The 23,362-nt window shown below is 28.3% G+C and overlaps 1 protein-coding gene across 2 annotated transcripts in view; it reads right to left on the bottom strand.

Annotated features, from left to right (window-relative positions):
* Nucleotides 1–23,031, bottom strand: part of LOC123302878 — a 37,842-nt gene extending 14,811 nt beyond the window's left edge. For both annotated transcript variants that reach the window (XM_044885979.1, XR_006535562.1), the window contains exon 1: nt 22,889–23,031. In XM_044885979.1, the coding sequence (XP_044741914.1) occupies nt 22,889–22,973 (85 nt within the window). In that variant the 5' untranslated portion in view covers nt 22,974–23,031. The remainder of the gene's footprint in view (nt 1–22,888) is intronic.
* Between the last annotated feature and the right edge of the window lie 331 nt (nt 23,032–23,362).

Genomic DNA, 23,362 nt, shown 5'->3' on the forward strand with positions numbered 1-23,362 from the left:
CGGACGTCTAGAGGTCCCGGGTTAAAGTTCCGGCTCGTGTGTATTTTTTTCCTTTTTTTTCTATTTGTGTAAATTAATTTATTTTGTTGATTATGAGAAATAACAATTTTTATCGATTTTGAGGTTCTGAATTCGAACCTGGCTTCAAAGTTTTTATGAAAGGATTTCGAAATATTTTATATGAAACAACGTAACATCGTTCGGGAATTCTCATATAGAAATTGAAAATAATATTTTCTTAAAAATCCACTCTGAATTTTTCCGATATGTTTTCGTCTTTATTCGATTCCTTGAAAAAAAATTTTACATTTTTAATCGCTTTTGTAGAGAAGTAGATGCTATTTCCTGATGTTGTAAATCGTTTAGAGAAAAAAAATGTCTCCCGCTGTAATATTAGTTCGAATATAGGAGCAAAAACGAATTTAAACTCTGCATTCAAGAAATTTTAAGTTCAGATTAGAATTTCAATGCGTCAAAGACTTTTCGGAAAGTATAGGTACTCATGTTTCTTTAACAAAAGTTTTGTCGCCTGGCGGTACTCGAAGTGATTCTCTTAAATTTTAAATATTTTGATGCAGTCCACCGACAAATGATTTAAAAAGTTTGAAATCAGGATATACACTAATGTTTTAACAATTGCATTAAAAGTAGACTATAATGGCAATCAATGAACATCAAAACAAAAATATCTATTAAATCAATAAAAATCGATTTTTGTATTATTGGAACTTGAAACGTGTAATTTAATTTTTCGATTTTCGCGTTTCAAGGATTTTTTTTGTCTCGAGTATGTAAGTTAAAAGAAAGACATTGGCAAAACAATATCTACAAAAAATTGTTGGTTATTAATTTTCTTTTTTCGTAAAATTGCACTTCACTTTTCAAGAGTTGCAAACTGCAATTCTCTTAAATATGTATATTGTGTTTTCATGACTTTCTTTTAACACAGACGTATACGACTGTCAAACACACAAGTGTAATTTAATAATAATGTAGTTATTTTTGAATGCTATTGTAACTAAACATACAAGAAGCGGAACCGATTGCTTTCATTAATGAATCAATATTTTGCAAAAATTAACGGAAGAATACACGTTTCAATTCATGATTTTCCATACCTACTTCTTAGTATCAACTGTTATTTCTAAAAAATGACTCAGTAATTACAAAAATGTTGCGTCATTTCTTTAAGACTTGCTATACTACTCATGTGTATTGTAATTTTGCGAGACCTTTCATCTAATTTGAGGAAAAATATAAAATATTGATTGCCTGAGGCAGTTTTTAAATTATTATTATTATTATTAATCATTTTGCAGTTTATTATGTCGCAGATGAGTTGCCATCCATTACACTTTCCTAAGCTTATTTATCATCATATTTATAATCGAGAGCAATATTTGAATTTTTTTTAAAGAATTTGTATCACACTTAATGTGGGACACACCACTGAAATAATGTGGGAAACACTACGGAATAAATATTCTTAATACTTTTTTTAAATTATTGGAAATTGCAAGACGCTATTTTATTGACTTAAAAAATTATTCCAGTGATATATTTCGGTTTCGATCTGTATGTCAAAATGTTAATACATGTGAATCATCAATTATTGAGAATGGAAAACTAAAATAAATAAATCCATTTGAAATTATTTTGAATAGGCCTTTTTTCTATTCTTACCACTTCGTGTTTTTTATTTCCCAGGAAAAACAAGTGAAAACAAACAATTGACTGAGTTAATTGTTGAAATACCAAGTATAGATATCGTTGATTACAGAATCGTTTGTTTTTTTTACGTCATGTATGTAAAGAAAAACCACACATACATACAATAATTGAAACTAATTTGCCCCCTCACGGGTAAACGGGTAAACAGTGATGTTTTCGAATAAATGTTTCAAACAAAAGTTGTTTATTTTATTATAAAGAACATTCCCTATATTTAAACTTTTGTTCTATCTCTAACTGTTTACAAGATGAGTTATACGGATCCAAGATCCAATTGACCTATGTTGCTCATTTACGAACTCGACCTCACTTTTTATGACCGGAGCACGCTGTAATAGTTTTAACTTGATATCTTTTTTCGTTTTCGAGTTATCGTGATGACAGGCGGACAGATAGACAAACAGACGGGCAGCCGGAAATGGACTAATTAGGTGATTTAATGAACACCTATATAAAAATTTTGTTCATAGCATCAATATTTTTAAGCGTTACAAACTTGGGACTAAACTTAGTATACCTTGATATATTTCATATACATGGTATAAAAATTGAATATTTTTAAAATGCAATCATCATCGTAAAATATAATTAGAGTGTATTGATTAATCTATCAATAAAAAACTCTTAAATATTTATCAATAAAACAAACCAATGAGCACTTGCTGAGCTTGAATATTGTAACATAATTTCATGAAGACCTCACCTTCACGACGAGCAACTCTAAGTCAATGGCTAACAATTGATAATTGCGCAGTAATTTATTTTGCAATAGCAAAGTTGTACGCTCAATGTGAACTTTAGACTACTATGTATTACGTCTTTTAATTTCCCACATAATACAAAAGGTGTAACGATCCTTCTATCATCTAAGTATACGCAGTACGGTACCTCTCTTAATAAAATATTATTTGTTATATCAATTAAATTCATTAAATAACTTGACGTCATTTTATTCATTTGTTATTTATCAAACTAAAATGATATTGTTTGTCCATCCGCCCGTTAGTATGTCTGTTTGTCTGTCTGCTGGAATGTACTTCACCTCATATTTCAAATTTAATCTCATCACCTACGCAAAATATTACTATTTTTACTATATTTGTGAGGTTCTAATTTAGTATCTTCAAAAATTTTAAGCGCTCAGCAGCGTTTAAATTTTCTTATCATAGATAGATAACAGTAAGCATACTTTGTCTCTTTTTTATAACTACATTTTTGTCTATTGTAAAACTAATTAAAAAAAGTAAATAAATAAATTGGAATTGTTTTTTTTATTAAGAATGGATGATTTACGCCTAGGCCCATGAGGTCTGGGTTAGAGCGGCTTGATTTTAGGACAATTTAATTAAAAAAAATAATTTGGATTAGTTTTATTAAAAATGAATGGAAGATATATACATATTAAATTAAGTTAAATAATGTTAAAAATAAAATAAAAAAATCAAATTATTCAAGAGTTGTGTATTTGTAAAGATTTTTGCTGGAATAAGAATTTATAAAGAAAAGAGGTTTTCCAGATAAGAATGGTTAAAGTTACACTTGAATTTCACTTCAATGATACCCTTTACTCCAACGTTTTGAAATTTGGATATGTTATTGCTATTTATATTATGTTTTGGGTGTCTTGGTATCTACTTTTATTTTTCAAAAGTCCTGTTTATTTTCCCAATTTTTATTGTTCACATCCAGGTATACTTTTTCTTTTTTCACTGTACCTGGGTGTGAACATAGAAAATTGGGAAAATTAACAGGATTTTCGAAAACTAAGAGTCACCAGGGCAGGTAGAATATGAAAACCTATAACATCAAATTTCAAATCGATAGTCTAAAGGGTTTCATGGCAGTGCTTGAAATTTAATTGTAACTTTAACCATTCCACCAATGAATATTTAAATGGATTCTTAAAAAAATTCACGCCAAAGCAAAAAATTTTCACTCCAAATTTCACGCCAATCAAAGAATGTTTCCCGATTTTGAAGAGATATTAAGAAATGAATGAATATGTTCAATTAACATTATTAACTCAAAGATTCATCAGAAAATACTGAATATGTATACTCTAAAAAATATTTATACAAATGCTTACTATAATGTGGCATTGCTTGTACATTTTTCCAAGCATCCCAGCAAGCAATTGGGGCCTAGGGCGGCTTCGAACCTTAATCGGCTACTGAGAATACCAGATCACACATATTATGTTCCGAGGACCGAGCATATAAATGTGGATAGCATACGGAGATCATCCATAAATGCTGGGTAAATTATATCACAATGCAAAGAGATATGGGCAAATGTAAAACACAGGGAGCTAAATAAACTTCTCTCCAAATTCAATAATGGATTATTGCCCATAATATTTTATTTTGTGAGCAAATAATATTTTAATTGATAATAAAAATTAGTGATAATTACACTGATACATTTTCTATAAAAAATTCTCAATTATTGATTACGATTTTTTATATTTCATGGAAATTTACATTTATGTATTTTAAAATTATTAATTAATAAGATATTACATCGCAATCAATACCGTAAATTTTTATTAACTTTTAATGTGATTATTTAATTAAAATGATTAATTTTTAATTTAATGCTACATTTTTAAATAATGTTAATTAAACTATAAAATTAACAAATATTTAAAATAATATTGTATAATAATTTAAACTTCTTGCTTCATTTAATAAAAATAATTTTTAATATTTTTCAATAACTGAAAAGAAATAATACTTTTCATATTCAAATTGTTGAAAGAATACTATAAAAGTGTGAAAAAATATCGGCTTGATTGTTGAGAGCTTTCGTTAGTAGAATTCCATATTTAAATTTGTAAATATCATTTGTATGAATCTGATTTAATAGATCGAAACAATTGTCACAATCTTGTATAAAATATAAATGAATATTGCAAAAAAAAAATAAAATAAAAATTATTTTTATTTCTAAAATATTTAAATATCAATTTCTTATAAAAAAAATTGATTTATAAATTAAAAAATATATATATAAATTTGATTTTTTTCACTTTAACACGTGCTAACTGAACTCCAAAAACCAATTGCCAAAAACCAATTCATTTGGTTGATTTGGATCGAGTTCGTACAGGTTGGGGTAGTTTTTGATCATTTTTTGGAAAATTGTACTACTTATTTCACAATCTGACAGAAAGTACGATCTTGCGGTGACATAAACACTATAGGATTTATATAACAATATGTCAATTTATGTAACATTAATTGTTATTGAGTTTGGTTAAAATCAATCTTTTTCGAAATAATTGATAATTTTGTTTAAAAAAATCCATAGATTAAAAACCTACTTTAATGTTTTTCGGTTGAAATAATTTTTCATATTTTCTATAAAGAAATGGAAAAGATTTATCAAATATAAGGTTCAATTGATTAGAACAATAACAAATTATATTAATTAATAATAATTATCTGTTATAATTATTAAAAAATATACAATTACTAAAATTACATAAAAATAAAAAATAAAAACAGAAATTAAAAAAGTAGTTCATTTAATTCATGACTGGGAATTCCACTTGACCACCGAGCGACTGCAATGGTTTTATATTTTTATATGAACTGATTTTAGTCACAACTAGAAAAACTTTTTTAAACTTTGTTTAACGAGTGCCATGATACAAAAAATGTATTAATATGCAAAATTTCTGTAAATTAAAATGTACAAAATAATGTCTGATTATAAGTTAAAAAACATTATTTTATTATTGAAATGATTAAAATAAAAATGTAAATTATACTATGAGTAACTAAATGATTAAGAAAATTGTAGACATAACTATTTTTAATTATTTACTATTTTTAAATAAAATATTGGAATAAGCAGAAGCTAAAACTACGCATTATTTCGGAATAAATTAAAGGAGGTTACGATTTTTCTAACTCTTGTTATATCACTTTTAAATAGCTTGAGTTGATAAGATATAATCATATTATTGTCCGGAAAGCTCTAGGAAAGCTCCGGAAAGCTCTGGGTGGGTGCTACTCCTTTCTAAGAATGAGGGTTTGATTTGTCTAATTGAATTGGGTTATTGATTTGTCTAATTAAAATGTTACCCGAAAGAGGGCAAGAAATTAAAATTTTTAAACTTTTACATATTTTATTTTTGTTAGTATTTTTGTTTATTCTTCAAAATGGATATCAGAAAAATAATTGATTTGGGGCCTCCTAATAGATCCGCCACTGTCACTAAAACATTTTTTACTTCTATTCAGTTCAAACCCGTAGTCCTAATTGAAACGGGCAGTTTCTCTACGTAAAGTTGTATGTTTATAATTTACAAAAAGGATTTTCAGGATTCGTACTTTCACAGAATTTGCCAAATTATACATAATATTTTGATATTTAGAGTGCTTTTTTAACTTGAAATTTGAAAAATGTATGAATTAAATTTGAAAAATATATAAAAAAATAATAAATTTTTCTTCACATTCTACGAACTTTCTTAAAGAACAACAGTTCTCGCATATGAAATCAATGAAAATATCTGTTATTTTTTTCCTCGCGTCACAAAATATATGCATGAAAACAATTTTTTTTCTTTTTTAGAAAAGTGTAATTATTTTTCCCCTATGAAATACGAATCACCTACAAAAAATATAGAGTTCCATTTAAAAGAATCTATCCACTTAAAAATATAAACATTTGGAATTGATCGTGACTCTCAAATGATTAACCTTTTGTTTGAAACAATTTTTTGTATCTGATTTGTTTTTTTATTTTTTATTTTTTATTTTTTTTTGTAATTGTTAAGTTAAAAAGAACATCCGAAATTATGAAAGGAAAATGTTACAAATATGAAATTCAAGTATTATTTTAACCACAAAAAGACAGTAAAACTTTCAACCATGTTTATTAAGCCCTTATTGCATTTTATATTTTTTCTCTAAAAACTTTGATCATTTTTAGACATAACATATTTTTGTAAAAAAATTGCTTGCATATTAAAAAACTTCTGTACATTTACACCAAACAAAATTTATAAGCCCTATTAAGCTTTTTTATTTATATTCCTTAGGTTTTACTGGCATTTTGTGGTTAAAATAATACTTGAACTACATATTTATATTATTTTCTTCCCATAATTTCAATGTTGCATTCGATATTTAAGAAATTAACATCAAAATCCTAAAATATCAGCAAAAAGGTATTCCCACCGTGCGTCCGTGAGTTTTATTGGAGGCTTTTCTATGGTAACGATACACTTGTTTAATTATAGAATTGTATGCATGCATATATAATTGTATCGATTGCATTTATGGCTTACATTGAAAATTTAATATTATTGTCTCACAAATTAAAAAAATAGTTATGATAATTTACATTTGAAAAATAATATTCGTGCAGTTTGATTTCTTATTTTCACAATTTTTAATGCATTAAGTTTAATTTTAATTTGACATTTTCTACAACATTAACATGTAAAGAATTGCAAATTAGTCATAACAGCCTCCTTTATCGTCAAACTTTTTCATTGGAAGCGCTGGCATCGTTTTTATTGTCCCTACCATGAGTACGCACACAACGAATAGGTAAAGAAGTTGCGTATTGATAAAACAGGTACATATATAATTAGAAAATTATAATTTTTAACTTGTTTATTAGTCTTTGGTCAACTTTATTCTATTTACAATATTTTTTTACAATAAAGAAATATTTAAAATTGCTTGTTTACCATCAAAAAACTATTGTAAAACTTGAATATGTTATTCATGGTGTTATCAAGTTTTATTTTTATAAATAACAACATAACACAACAACTGTTATTATAAAAATATTAATAACTTATTCATAAACCTTGAATATTTAAAAAGCTATTAGCAACTAACATAGAATATAAATTATATCTAAAATAATGCTGCTTTTTCTTGATATCTTAACTTTATTTATTTATTTTTTAGGTATTTGTTATTTTTTTAAATAAGTATTAGATGTAAATGTCAGAAGACTTCAATGTTTGGAACGAAGTTCCTTAATGCGGCTTGCCATGGTGAGCAAACTAGCAGAATTCATCACGTAACAGTGTGAGATATGATTTGTGTGTATGTGTGTCTTATCCATGGGAACCACGATATGTTCACCTACTTTATATTACTTTAGCAAGTTTTTTCCTGCCCTATCCTTATCTTCCTTATTCCTTTGTCAAATTCCATAATTCACCCCTCATTTGCTTGCTTAATATGTCTAAGTTTGACAAAAAATCAAATCACGGTCTAAAAATGTACCGCTTAGGAAAAAACACGCTAGATGAATAATATGAACGAAAAAATATCATAAATTTAAATAATAAGTTTATTGGCAAACATGTTAGTTTTTACTGATGCTCTCCTAATTCTGCAGACATATTGTACTCAAAACCTTAATAGGCAAACATGCTAATTATACGGATGCTCTCCTAATACTCTAGACATAATTACTATTTTTGATACAAGTGAAAAGTTGCGATGACTGAATTTTTTTAAGTCGAATCAACGAATTTAAATAGTGGAATTTAATTGACAACTTTGGCAAAGTCAACTTACAAGAAGACATCTTTATCTTCCAAAAAGACATTTTTATTGTCTAAAATGTCGGAATATGTACGGTAACTAATAACTTATCATCTAATTTGTTAAATTGAAATTAATTTGTTATCAAAATTAAATAATCCTCATGAATAATAAAATAATTTATACTAATTTATAAAATTATGTATAGGTATTCTTGTATAGTAACAATAACTTCCTATATCTAAATATCAATGACGCAATTAAAATACCACTCCATATAAATATTAAAATTATATTAATATAAAATTATGCAGCCATTAAACTTTCTTATGACTTTCACTCTAAAAGTTACAATTCTAATAGATTCCATTTGCAAAAAGTCAAAAAACAGGCTGTAATGAAATTTGATTTATGTATGCAACTAGCTGTACCCTTTCACGCTTCGCTGTGGCACATTATGATTGCATGAAAATAGATGAGAAGTTTAACAGCTTGTAAATTTTATAAAATTTGACAACCTCCCGATAAAAGAGTTCCGATTGTTTATCCCCACTTCCATTCCACTCCCTTATCCCCTTGCGTCGGGCGTTATAGTTATGTAGGTAATGTACCCGTCATGCTTTTTTATTCGATACCTTACTTGGGTATATTTGAAAATAATTGATTGTTCATCCCCACTTCCCCCTCCATAACCCACTTGCGGCGAGTGTAAAAATAGATAAAAACCTTTCTCTTAGCGGGTTGTATTTCGTGTAAAAATTTGAGGTGAATCGATGCAATGGATTTTTACTTTATGTAAATCAACATTTTGGCAAATGTGAACATTTATAGGCCAAAATGCACCCTCGAACTTTGACAACGAAAAGTGGCCCTGTTGATGGATGTCAATTTACAAAACAATATAAAAAGTAGTAAGTTACGCGGCTTTTATTCTGAAATAATTGGTGGAAATGCCGAGAGATTATACATTGTTAAATTGAATTAGATTTAAAAACTCTTCGCCATCAACTTTTCAGATGGTGGAAATAACTTTCCATGCACTTCCATAAATATTTTATTAAATTTTACGAAATCCTCAAATTCAATAACCGTGAACATTTCTGTAGATATAAGTTTTGCAGAAAAAATGATCAGGGGATAAATTATTGTTTAATTCATTTTCTAAAAATTTTTTTATGGTCAAAATTTCCTATTTGTTAATATTAAAAGAAGCAAATTTAAAGTATCCTTTGTCTCATTTCCTTATTTAATACCTCAATTTCTATGCTCCGCTTTTGTCATCGTAAGCCAATTGTCAAGTGTAGTAAGTCGATTATCGCAAATCCGATATTGATATCAATGAAGTTTATCAACTATTTTGAAAAAATGAGTAAAGCAATTTTTGATTTCACTAAAATTCGCTTAGCTAGGTACTAATTTTTATGTCAATTAAAAATGTTTTAATTAAGTTTAATCGTCTGAAATTTGATCGGCAGGAAAATAATAATATGCAAAAGACTCAAAAACTATCAATGTCTATAGAAATGTATAAAGATTTTTACATCATTTTTGATAACATTCTTATCTTATGGGAAGTTAATGTTTCAACTACTGGCGTCAATATTATTCTAACTTCTTTTTTTTTTCTTTTTTTTTTTGTAAATAAATGTAATATAGGGGAATTGGATTTATTGACTTTTGTTTCCTAATACAAAAACAATTTACCTATAATTACTCATTTTAGGCAAAGAACTTTTATTTGCCCTAGGACAGCCCTGTGCAAACTAAGAGTTGTGGCCCATTTTTAGACCGTGAGAAAATTTTATGATTTGTTCATCAATAAATATTAAATAACTTTGAAATAACGAAATACCGCCTATTCATGGATCGCAAAGAAATTTATCCACGAAAATGGGCGCTATTGAAAATAATTTGCTCAACTCTTTCACTAGAAACTCATATAGGTCTTAAAATATATTATATATATATTCTTATTATAGATTCTATAAATGTTTAGATAATCGAGGTATTACAATCGCAACTATTAAATAATATTTTAAACTTTGTACGCCGCTTAAAAGTAGATGATTACATCAAATTAAAAGGTTGTTTTCGTTGAAAAAAGATCCTGAATCTTGTGTTATTAAAAGTTTGATTTGTGAAAAGATAATTTTAATCAATTAGCAGTCATTAATTAACTAATCTATATAATAAAATTGAAATGACAGTCAACTTGTCTGACTGTAGGTATGTGTGCGGTCGTACTGGAAATGGTTATTCCGATTTGGAGGAATTTAACGGGAAAATTTGTACACCAATTTCTTGAGAAGTTTATACCGTGCCGTTTTGTAATTTCAGACCAGATTATAATCCGGGTTATCAAAATCTAATTTCTCCTTCAAAAAGACCGGAGAATTAAATAATTTGTTTGTGATTATCGGTCATAAAAACGACGATTGAAATCGATATTTAAAAAAAGCGTCTCTTAACAGAACTTTAAACAGTACGAGTTAAACCATAAAAATGAAAACTAATTAGTATAAAAATATTTACTTAAACGCCCCAACCTATAAATATTTTATGAAAAAAACTCTCTGAAAGTATGAGTTTCTCCCCTAAATATAAATTGTTTATGAAAAATTGTTTAGTATTATAAATACAATTCAACTGATAAATAAGTATGTAATTTTTATAAGATTCACAAAAAATTATTTATAAAACATTTGTTATTCGGTCATTTGATGGTTCGAACGTGATAAGGTTATCAAAAAATGTTATTTTAATTTGAATAATGAACTGTGGATGATGATTCCAATTAAATAAATTCATTTAAGAAGCATGTGACTCCATGCCTGTGACTGTTATTTAACACCTTTTTATTACTTTGTGTTAATCTAAAAAATTAAAACAGTAGTTTTGGATTTATCTTGTCGGTAACCAAAAATTCAAGATAATATAAAACAAAAATAATTTTAAATTTAATTGAAAATGTTAAGATGGTGTAATCATATACAGAATGTTCGATTTACATTTTGGCATATAAATATCACGAGTATGACAGAGTACATTCGTTAAGCAATCATCTAAGTAAGAGGTATTATAGGTGTTATATGAAATTGCAAAAGTGACTTGTATCGTGGCTTATCAGTTGTAGTTCATCTATTCAACTAAGAAACTCCCACTCTCCAAGCGTCTTACAACTATCTCAACGCTTATCGAAGCTTCAACACATCTATATAACACCTCTCACTTAGATGCATTGCTTAACGCATGTTTTCTGTCATACTCGTGATATTTATATGTCCAGATGTAAATCGAACATTCTGTATAATTTGATAGGAATTATAATTGAGTTTTCACTAAATGAAATTAATATAAATGAGAAAAGAGGCTTCACCAGCCAATGGGAGAGGGAGGCCCTTAAAGATACAGAATATGAATTATAATAAAAAACAAATTTTAAGCGTCTTCGTTTGGATAAAGTAATCTTAACAATTATTTGAGGAAGGTTATGTTTATTTACAAATATTTCTTCACTATCTAGTCCTTCAACAGCCGAGTATTCCGATTAAGGTGTTTCAGGTTGTGTTATGGAACGTGGTGGGTTTTACCATTTTATGGCAGTTTTTATTTTATTGCATCGTAAAACTCTTAAATTATATTATATTTCAGTTAGAAGTAAATCTTAGAAGATATTTTGTGCGGCTCAAAGATCTACAGCCTTAATAAACTATATTATACTTCTGGACGATACTTCGTTTATTTTACTTGAACAGAAGTTAATCCATCCCAAGTACCTAATGCTGTCGTTTGAGAGAGAACCTTTCGTATTCAAACAGAATGTGTAGGTATTCGAATTCCCTCCTCGACACGTTGAAATCTGAAATTTCTTGTAATTTGATAACAACCACGTTTTTTATTCAGTTTTAGTGTTTTTCCAAAATAGTGGCCTAAAAACGCAATTATTACACTTAGATTTTTCTAAACTTTTTGACGCCACTTTATTCAAATATTCTTAATCAGCGTGAAATTTTCGGTAATTTGATATCAAACATGATTTTTTTTAGAGACGGGCAACTTAAAGTAAGTTAAAAGATAGAGAACTGAAAAAATTTAAAACGTCTCTGTGCCAATTAGTTTCTCCTAACCACTATTTTTTCATCCATCTAATTATACTATGATATCAAGGTCAAATTTATAATCAATAAATATGTATTTAATATAAGAAAAAACTTGTATTTTTCAATGATTTACAGAAAAAAAAAACTTGTCAAAAAATTTGATCACGTACTAATTTATTCCAGAAAAAAACATGATTTTATTAGATAAGAAAAATAATTTGCAAAAAAAAAAAAAAAATATTTTAAAAATAGTACAATAAATAATTTCTTATTTGTTACATTTTAATAAATAAATAAGAATTTTATATTATTATGTTTATTCTTTATTAATCTTTTTTTCACTTTCAAATATTATGAAATTTTACCAAGTAATAGTAAATTAAGGTTAATTATTGTTTATTTACGGACATACATAAAATACTATGCGATTTGTATTATATTACATAGAGGAAGTTTGGGTAAAGGTGCTTACCACTAATATTTAATGGAAATATTCAAACTTAAATCATTCATGCATGTGCGTATTGAAAAAGGGGTATGCCGAAGATTTGCCGGTTTTAATAGTATAAACCGTATCAGCATGCAATTTGCGTAACAAACAAAAAATCCTTATTTTTCGAAGTAAACATTAATGAGAATTGTCGGAGTAGGCAATAAATGTCTTTTGGAGAATTTTACAGATTGATGTAAGCGGCGTCCAGACCAAAAACACAACCTTTTTTCCTGGTTAGGGACCTGCCTTTTTGTAATACAAGACTAAAAGCAAAATTATGGCAGGTGGTAATGTGAGCAAAGAAGAGTGGGCTTCGGCCCCACGCGAGTATGGTCATTAAATCAGGTAAGTATGATTGTCATTATTAATTCTGTTTTTTAGTGTTTTATAAAGACTCCTTAGCTTAAGGTAGTCTTTTCACATTGGCTGGCAGTAAATAGTAAATAGTGCTTTTTTTTTTTTTTTTAAATTAACATTGGAGGAGAAAGGACCTCCTTAATAAAATAGCTGCCTCAAGAACAAATTTTCCTGTTAGGATTTTTTTATTGTAAATTATATATTTAAGTGCAAAAACAGAAGCCTGAATATTTCGAAAAATTAATTTTAATTTTTTTTCACGCCCTCTAATCGATAACTGGTAGTTTAATTCAAGAAAAGTTAGTAAGGTCTTACTTTCTCGTAAGATTGGCAACAAATGTTAATGTATTTGAAAAATTTTATTCATAAAAATTTATACGGTGATACGGTTAAGTGTGATTGAAACTTCACTATACGATAAATAAAGACTTTTATAAACAAATTATTTTTTCTTGTAATCTAATACATATTATGGAATATACAAGGTATACTAAGTTTAGCCCAAGTTTGTAACGCCTAAAAATATTGATGCTACGAACAAAATTTGGGTATAGGTGTTCATAATATGACCTAATTAGTCCATTTTCGGTTGTCCGTCCGTCCATCTGTCCGGCTGTCAACACGATAACTCAAAAATGAAAAATGATATCAAGCTTTACAGCGTGCTGAGGACCATAAAAATAGAGGTCGAGTTCGTAATTGGGCAACATAAGTCAATTGGGTCATTTTGTAAACCGTTAGAGATAGAACAAAAGTTTAAATGTAAAAAATGTTTCTTATAAAAAAATAAACAACTTTTGTTTGAAACATTTTTTCGTAAACACCACTGTTTACCTGTGAGAGCGCAAATTGGGCGCAAATTATATAGTATGTATTATATGGGAATATCAGCTATGTATGTGTAATGTGTCAGTGTAATCAACACAGTCTATACATGGTATTTCAACAATTAACTCAATCAATTGTTTGTTTTCACTTGTTTTAATTAACATTATATTAGCTCCTTAGCTCAGAAATTAGAACGAAGAAAACAATTATCGTTGGCTTTGAGTGACAAAAATTCATATCTTCAGCCAATTCTGTTGATTCGGCTCTTATTTCAGATTAAGAGATACAACTACATCCAAATACCATTACTTATTTTATACCGCATCATTAATTTGTAAACGTGCGAAGACCGCGCATATTACATTCATGTTCTTGTAATTATATTTTGTATATGTATTGGTAGTATCTTGTATACCTATTTATTAATACTGATAAACAAATATTCACCTAATTACTATTAAGAATAATAAGTAACTAAGATATTTAAATACTTCATACATACATAATTATTTAAAAACATATATTGGTATCAATACAAATTTCATATTCCAAGGACAACGTGTGAAGGCAAAGTATATAATCAATGTAAGTGAGCTATTATTTTGAATTAATTATTACATTAACAAAAAAATGCATGTGATTCTTTTATTTAAATATCAGTAATTTAGAAATCAATTCATTATTTCAATGACAATTCTTTTCAAGCAAAACATGTTATGTTTCTGAATCTCCACTCGGAGATTTGCATTGCGAGCTGCCAAAGGGAATATGGCATCTTGTTTTAAAATGTGCAATTTGTTGCATAAGGGAATTTGTATAATTTAAAATAAAGCGCGTTTAAAAAAAATAGAAGAAAATGATCGAAAATAGGACGCTTTTGAATATTATAAATAAAAAATACAAGTGAAATTTACAAAATTTTAAAAATTCCAGACAAATGTTTCGGGTGCGGGACCCTAAACTTGCACTTGAAACATACCTAAGAACACTCCTCGAAACGTACAACACGAACAACTATAATGTTCTGATTTACTATTCCAAGTCAAACTTCCCTATGATTCTATTTGATTATAAAATATAATACAAAAATGGTGGAGGCTGAGGAAAGATTTTTTTTATACCATGTCTCATATATATGAAATATATCAAGGTATACTAAGTTTATTCCCAGGTTTGTAAAGCCTAAAAATAATGTCCGCCTGTCTGTTTGACAACACGATTACTCAAAAACGACAAAATAGGGCCTAAAAAGTTCCTGAGAAGGGTCTAAAGAGGTCGAGTACGTAAATGAGCAACATAGGTCAATTTGTCTTGGATCCGTAGGACCTATCTTGTAAACCGTTAGATATAGAACAAAAGTTTAAATGTAAAAAATGTTCCTTATAAAAACATGCAAAAACAACTTTTGTTTGAAACATTGTTTCGTTAACATAACTGTTTACACGTGCGCAAATTAGGTTTGTATATTATTAAGTATACCTTCATTTACTGTATATTATGTGTTTGTTTATAGCAAATAATATGTTTACTGAAAAAGTGAGGAAAAATATATTGTTTTTAATTTGTGTGTAAGAGTGGCTATCTTTCTTTACCTACATGACGTAAAAATACAAACGATTGCATAATCAACACTGTCCATACATGGTATTTCAACAATTCACTCAGTCAATTGTTTGTTTTCACTTGTTAGTCTTGAATTATAAAATTTTATAAATATTTTTTGGCGTACAAGGTTTTATTTTAATGAATTAAAATGTAGAATTAAAACTTTCTTGAACGAACGTGCAGAAAAATATTTTTTGACTATTTAAATCTACATTTGTAAATTATTTCCTTATGAATATTACATTTTTAAATCGACGTTCATGTCCTAAGAGTACTTTTCTTTAACTTCAAAAGCTTATTATTTACGAAGGAATAACAACTTATTGTAAAATTACTTTTAAGTACCTACTTACATATTTTTTATTTACTTGAATTCATACTATTTGAAGTATCTTTTTATACCATGCATATATCTATTATGCAAGGTATACTAAGTTTAGTCCCAAGCTTGTAACGCTTAAAAATATTGATGCTACGCACAAAATAGGTGTTAGGTATAGGTGTGCGTAAATTCACCTAATTAGTTCATTTCCGGTTGCCCGTACGTCCGTCCGTCCGCCTGTGGACACGATAACTCAAAAACGAAAAAAAAGATATCAAGCTGAAATTTTTACAGCATGCTCAGGACGTAAAAAGTGAGGTCGAGTTCGTAAATGAGCAACATAGGTCAATTTGGTCTTGGGTCCGTAGAACCCATCTTGTAAACCGTTAGAGATAGAACAATAGTTTAAAAATAAACAACTTTTGTTTGAAACATTTTTTCGCAAACATCACTGTTTAGCCGTGAGGGCGCAAATTAGGCATAAATTGTAAAGTATGTATTATGTAAAGGGAATCTCAGTTATGTATGTGTGACATGTATGTATGTGTAATGTGATAGAGTAATTAACACTGTCTATGCATGGTATTTCCACATATACTCAGTCAATTGTTTGTTTTCACTTATTATTATTACAATTTGCATTTTCTATCACTTCTTAAAAACAGCAAGAGAGAATCGTGCATCAATGGGCTTATTTGAATTACCTTGCGTTTCTGTCTCGTTTTTATATGAGATATTCAAGTAAAAACCGAAACAGATACTATCACAAAATATTAATCTTTGCTTTTTCACCCCCCCCCCCCCCCTTTCAGTCTCATTACTTGATCATTTTTCAACTTTCATTTATCGGAAAGGAATAAAACAACAAAATTACCCCATAAACCGTATTCGAACTATTAAAAAACATTTTAAAAAATAGTATTAAATCGGTCCATTTGGTTTAAGTGATGTGTTTGAACAACACTTGAGAACACTTTTTTAAAAGTTTTTAGAAAATTTCGAATATGGCTATGCGGTACCTAGGTACTCATGAACAAATGGCACATTTAGGTGGCAAATTAAAGCCGCCGGGCCGAACGGAGGGTTAAATTTTAAAAATAATACTATCAGACAAATAACAATACCCTCCTATTTTGTTAACCCGACTTGTTATAACGTTTTGTTACCCCAAGTTTTTTTTCGCGCCAACGCACTTATTGATTTACACGGTCATGGATTTTAAGTAATACGAATTGGTAAAAGTTTACTCTGTGTTCTCAATCCTACGTGTATTATGTGATGAAGATAGATCTGATTAAATATGATCGATGCTCTAGTGTAACCTTAATGGACTTAATTGTTTATATGCAAAAATGCACGTAATTCAATTTGCTTTGTATCTAATTCAACATAAGTTCAATGTATTGAATAAATCATCAATCATTTACATTTCAACGTATTCTTATTGGAAATTCTTTAAGGTAGTACCAGCATGAAATCACTTTTCGACAGATTTGGCCGAATTTTTTTTCTCGGGTTTATAATAGCTTTATTTATGAATTCCTAAAATTTCATAATTTTTGACCGTTTAGATCGCGAGATATTTAAAGACAAAGTTCGCGATTTTGAGGGTCATGTCCCATTTAAAGCATGTAAAATGTCCGGTCTCTCCAACTATTTTTTATGATATTATTATATATTGAAGAAAAAGTAGAAAAAAATGTTTATACAATAAAATTCTAAAAAAAAATTTAGAAATTAATTTTCACTTTCGAGATATTAATTTTGACGTAAATTGATCGAAATTGGGACGTTGGCATAATTATTTCCCATTTTAAACGGTCAAAATTTCTGAAACTTTGGGAATTAATAGTAAGCATTATTAAATTCTTAAATTTAATTTTTCGTTAAATTCTGTCGAAAAAAAAATTGTACCATTGCTTTAACATAGAAACTGCAAATACCATGCTGGAACATCCTTAATATGATAAGTATTGAATATGTTAATGATTACCGTATTTGATAAATTAAAAATCATTAGGTCTTTATTTAATTATCTTAAAATGTATGTAGGAGGGAAAAAATTATTATTATTATAGCACGTATATAAGTAATATATATCACGGTATACTAAGTTTAGTCCCAAGTTTGTAACGCTTAAAAATATTGATGCTGCGAACAAAATTTTGCTATAGGTGTTTATTGAATCACTTCATTAGTCCATTTCTGGTTTTCCGTCTGCCTGTCTGTCCGTCTGTCATCACGATAACTTAAAAACGAAAAGAGATATCAAGTTGAAATTGTTATATCATGCTCAGAACGTAAAAATTGCGAGATCGTAAATGAGCAACATAGGTCAATTGGGTCTTGGGTCCCTTGGACTCATCTTGTAAACCGTTAGAGATAGAATAAAAGTTTAAATGTGAAAAATGTTTGTGAGTGATAAATATTTCATTTATTAAAATTAACAAAATAATGCCAACAATATTTTTGTAAATTTCAGAGGTACCTAGTACTCGTAAATTAAAGAAATCAAGTTCAAGTATTTTCATAACGTTTGTAATTTATTATCAAATCAATTTTCTAAGCTAATTATTAGTTAAATGGCTAGACTTAAAAATTTGATTTGTGATTTAACAAAATTTATAAAGCGTAGAAAATTAGAAATTATTCATTTAGGTACAACATTTTTCAAGGACATTTCATCATTTCATGTGTGATTAAAATTTAAATCTTATTTAAAGAAAACTAATCAAATTAAAAAATAAAATCATGTTTTACTTTAATGATTTTGTCATTTCTTTTCAAAATTTGGCATGTTTTCGATCTGGGAGCCGAACCTTAAATATTTTCAAAACTCACATTATCAGTGCTAGAATTTTGACAGGCTGTCGTTAAGGTTGCGTAAAACAAGTATTTTTTCTTATACTAAATTACTTCTCACAGCAAGGAGTTTATTTTAAAGCTTCCAGAAAATTATTATACAGGATAGACCATTCAAATCTATTATGGTCATAGCTTGTTTTGTAGTTAACCAATAAAAAAAATACCTTTAACAAAACTTTCAGGATTTGTAGGGGGGCATTATGTTCTGACATCAGATTGGACCTAATTCTCACTTTTTAAATTAGGGAGTTGACCCTCATAAAAAAGCTAACTTTATTTAAATAATTTTTTCGAAAATCGTTAGCTTTCGAAGGAAAAGGACTTCAAAATATGTTATTATTGCATTTAATCGAAAGAAAAAAATATTGACGACAGAAAAATGCTTTAGCCAAAAGTTGTCAAGGGCAATTCATCTGTGTGTGTGGAGGATATTCATTTGTGCCCATGACTTTGCCCTGAAATTCTAGTTTCTAGGTCATTCGACCTTGATCTTCAAAATTCAACAGGGCTTAAAAGTTTTTGACACAGATGAATGACCTTTATTGTTCTTGATAACTTTTGTCAAGAAATTTTTTCTAAACCTTGCGTATTTTCTTATGATTTAATCCAAAAATGACATATTTTTATCCCATTTCCTCCGAAAGGTAACAATTTTCAAAAAAACCCCAAGTTTCTATTATACTTCCATTCTTTGTTTAAATTTTTTCTAAGAAACTTTTTTTTAAATTTTATTATCGCCAAGAGTCTGCTTGCAAAGTTTTAGCTCGATTGAATCACGAGGAAAGGGTTCAGAATTATTTTTTCGACAGACAAGCTGACACGCAGACACTAGACAAGTTAAAAGAAAAGCAGTAAAAACATAAAATAATTTTTTCTAAAAGTATTCTTAATTATGTGGCTAACTCTACTAATGTTATCTTATATATTATTACTCTAGCAAGTTTTTTTCTATCCTATCCCTATCTTCCTTATCCCTTTATCAAATTCCATGATTAAGCCCTCATTTTTAAGCTAATTATGTCTAGGTTTGACCAAAATATACTCACGGTCTAAAAATGCATTGAACTAATAATGAAACATATTGTTCATAGACGTAAGTAATGTACGCAACATAGCTTTGTTTCCAAAATATAAATTAGTTCCGATATGTCAACTAAAAATGGTGTTAATTTTTACTTGACTAAAATATGTCCTTCAATAGCATTTAGATCATTTTTAGTGTTTTATAATATTTCTCCTTAATTTACATTATCAGAAAGATAGAATTTTATCAGCAGAAATTAATTTTTACTTATCAATGTGCTTGACACATATTTCCATCTATTTCTCAGATTTTGGAACTAAGGAAAAAGAAGGACAGGCATAAATCAGATATAAATTATCCTGCAATTGCAATTTGGTGAAATATATATAACTATAAAATTACCGCAGAAAAGCGGAGAATTAATTAATCTTAGAATATTTACGGGTAGCCCAAATTAAAAAAAAATTGAGTTTAACTGTTGATTTAGACTCACTCGGTATTTAAAAGCTAAGGCTTAGAGCGCCGTCTCCATCAAAACTACCGCTGACTGACGAGAATGTTATCGTAATATTATATAACCGGGATAAGATTGATCATAGCCAAATACCGTTGATACAGGTTTTATGAAAACTATTTAGCTAATTCTTAACACATAGTCTTTCAAAATCAAAAGTAGAGCATGGATTAAAAAACGGTAAACATAAGGCTAGAGAAGTGGACTCCATTAAACTATTACTTTCTCAATAAATTTCGATTTTTGTCCCAATTTCCTAGATCAATTTTTGTATTATATAAAAACGCATTTCGACTACCAAGTAGTCATCAATCAGAAAATTAGCAATGAGTAACATACACAATAAGAGTAATTACGATTAGCTAACTCATATTAAATGATGACTTCTTGATAGTCGAAATACGTATTTACATAATACAACAATTGATCTAGGAAATTGGGTCAAAAATCGAAATTTGATTCGAAATATCCTAGAGATCTCATTTATTTATTATCTTTGATAATATTTATATTATTTTCTCCTTATACATCGAATATAGGCAGCGTATGCAAAAGAGACAAATATGTTATTTGCAGCGCCGGACCAAAGGTGGAGCAATTGGCGCTCCAGGCCCCAGGTTGCAAGGGAAGCCAAAATGCCAAATGCGAAAATAATTTTGCATTTTAAGTGTTGATTATTGAAATAAAAGTTAAATTTTGGAAAAAAAGGCGCTGGTTATTTGGTATCGCTAATTTTTTTATCATTAAAATGGGAAAATACAGAAAATAAAAAGAAACGTGAGTCGACCCATCATTTTAAGTCATCAAAGTATTTTGAACAGAAGTATTGAACTCCGATGGGTTTTGTATAAATGGAAAAACACGTTTTAGTAAAATACAAAATGGTCTTAAACTTTATTAGGTCAAAGCACTATAATGTAAACCCAGTTTCTTATGGGGAATTTTATAATATTTTTTTTTATGAAATACTTGAATTTTTTTTTTTATTATTCTTTTTCGTGCCTACTTTCGCTGTTGAACTTCTAGTGTGAGCCAGCTTTGACGAATATTTAAAACAGTAAAGATTTAAGTAGGAAAAGCTTTAAGGAGGACCTGTGTAGTTAAAGTAGTTGTTCTAGTTCTAGTTGAGGTATTACAACGTGAAATTACCAAAAGAAGGAATTTAAAAGTACACCTTCGACTTGAATGGGATCGGACGCAAACTGATTCTATAAGCGTGTAGAAAAAAGTCAATTTGGTTAGAAAGTGTAGACTTCAAATTAATTCGTGTGAACACGCAATTAATTTTGTAATATTTAACCAATCGTGCTGAAAGATCATTCAAATAAAAAAATTATATAAGTATTTTGCCCTTTATTCTACCTACCATAGAAAACAAACTTTTTTGACTAAAAATGGCGGTATTGTCTTCCTTAAATAACTCTAGTGAAATGTGTACATTGTAAAACCTACATTATTTATTTGTCGGTTACGGAACCCTAAACTTGCATTAGAAACATATCTAAGAACTCTCCATTAGTTACCTTTAAAACAAAACCAAAAAAATCAAAATTGATTGATCCGTTTAGTCGCTTCGGTGCCACAGACAGACAGACACACACACACACACACATAGCGACCAAACTTATAACACCCCTTTATTTTAGTTCGGAGGTTAATAAAATAATTAACAGAAAACACTTTTTATGAGCCATATAAATACAATCTAATAATCTGAGATGATTTCCAGAAACCAGTCAAATATCTTATTGTAAAAAACATTTCATTATTGTCCTCCTTATCGAAAAATTCCCGGATCCCATTAAGGAAACGTTCTACTTCCGCTATCAAATAGAATTTTTGCAAAGGAAAAAGTAGTAAAGCTCAAGATAACTCAGCCAACGTATACTTACAAGCAAGCACTATATGAGTATGGGTACAGTATATTATTATCAGAATTTGAATATAAAAGTAGATAATTAAAATTAAAAAAACCCAGATCAAGTTATTAACCTGCCAATTGAATATTTTATCGCCATTATTAGTAAATTCACAGAAAAATAATTGAATCATAAAGGTAGAAACAATGCAAAGGACTCTTCACTTGTATATATCACTGTAGCGTTCGTTCCTTGCATGATTAATAATGCTGTTAATACTTAAAATGCAGTAATATTAATCAAGTAATAGCATTAAAAAAGTGGCTCCGAAAGGTAATATTTGTCTATTAGACTTAAGGCTAGCCTCACATGGCGAGTATAATTGAGTAAAATAAAATCTTTAAGAGCGGAGTGTTTGGTAACCCTGCATCCGCCAAATAAAATGACGGATCTTTAATAAAATTTAAATTGTTTTAATTTTCTTCAAAGCTTTTTCCGTTAATTTAATGCTGCAATATACGTACTGCTCAATAAATAATATTGAAAGTATGACGCTAGCCTAATGTCTGTGATATTTTTATTGATAAGCATATTTTACGTTACAAAATTTTACACACATACATACATACATACATATAAACCAAAAAAATAAAATTATAATTCACATACCTATTGTACACAAAAATCCAAACACAACAATAAAAATAAAATACGTATCCATTGTCTTCTGATTATTTTTACAAACATTAAACATTTTTTTAAATTAAATATAAAAAAATGATTAAAAAAATTATTATTCACAACAAAACAAAAGAAAATCACAACAATAAATATTATTAAAAACAGCTAAGTAAAAAAAGCTACACATGAGTAAGTAGTACAAAGTTAAAAAGTCTCCGCGCAGATGTTAGATTGATTGTTGGTTGATTTGAAAAGCGCTTTGCTTGTAAAAGAAATGACAGAGCAACTGAAGAAATAATCACCAAATTCTAAGATATTTATATATAATTCTGTATTATAAATAGAGTTACTACATAATATACATGTTATGTACTAACATATGTGTGTATAAGTTGTCTTCACACATGTACAACACTACAAGTATTTAATGTTCCTACTCACTTGTTACCTGTTGAAAAATTT

The sequence above is a fragment of the Chrysoperla carnea genome, chromosome 1 (genome assembly GCF_905475395.1).
Source record: "Chrysoperla carnea chromosome 1, inChrCarn1.1, whole genome shotgun sequence".
Classification (NCBI taxonomy): Eukaryota; Metazoa; Arthropoda; class Insecta; order Neuroptera; family Chrysopidae; genus Chrysoperla; species Chrysoperla carnea.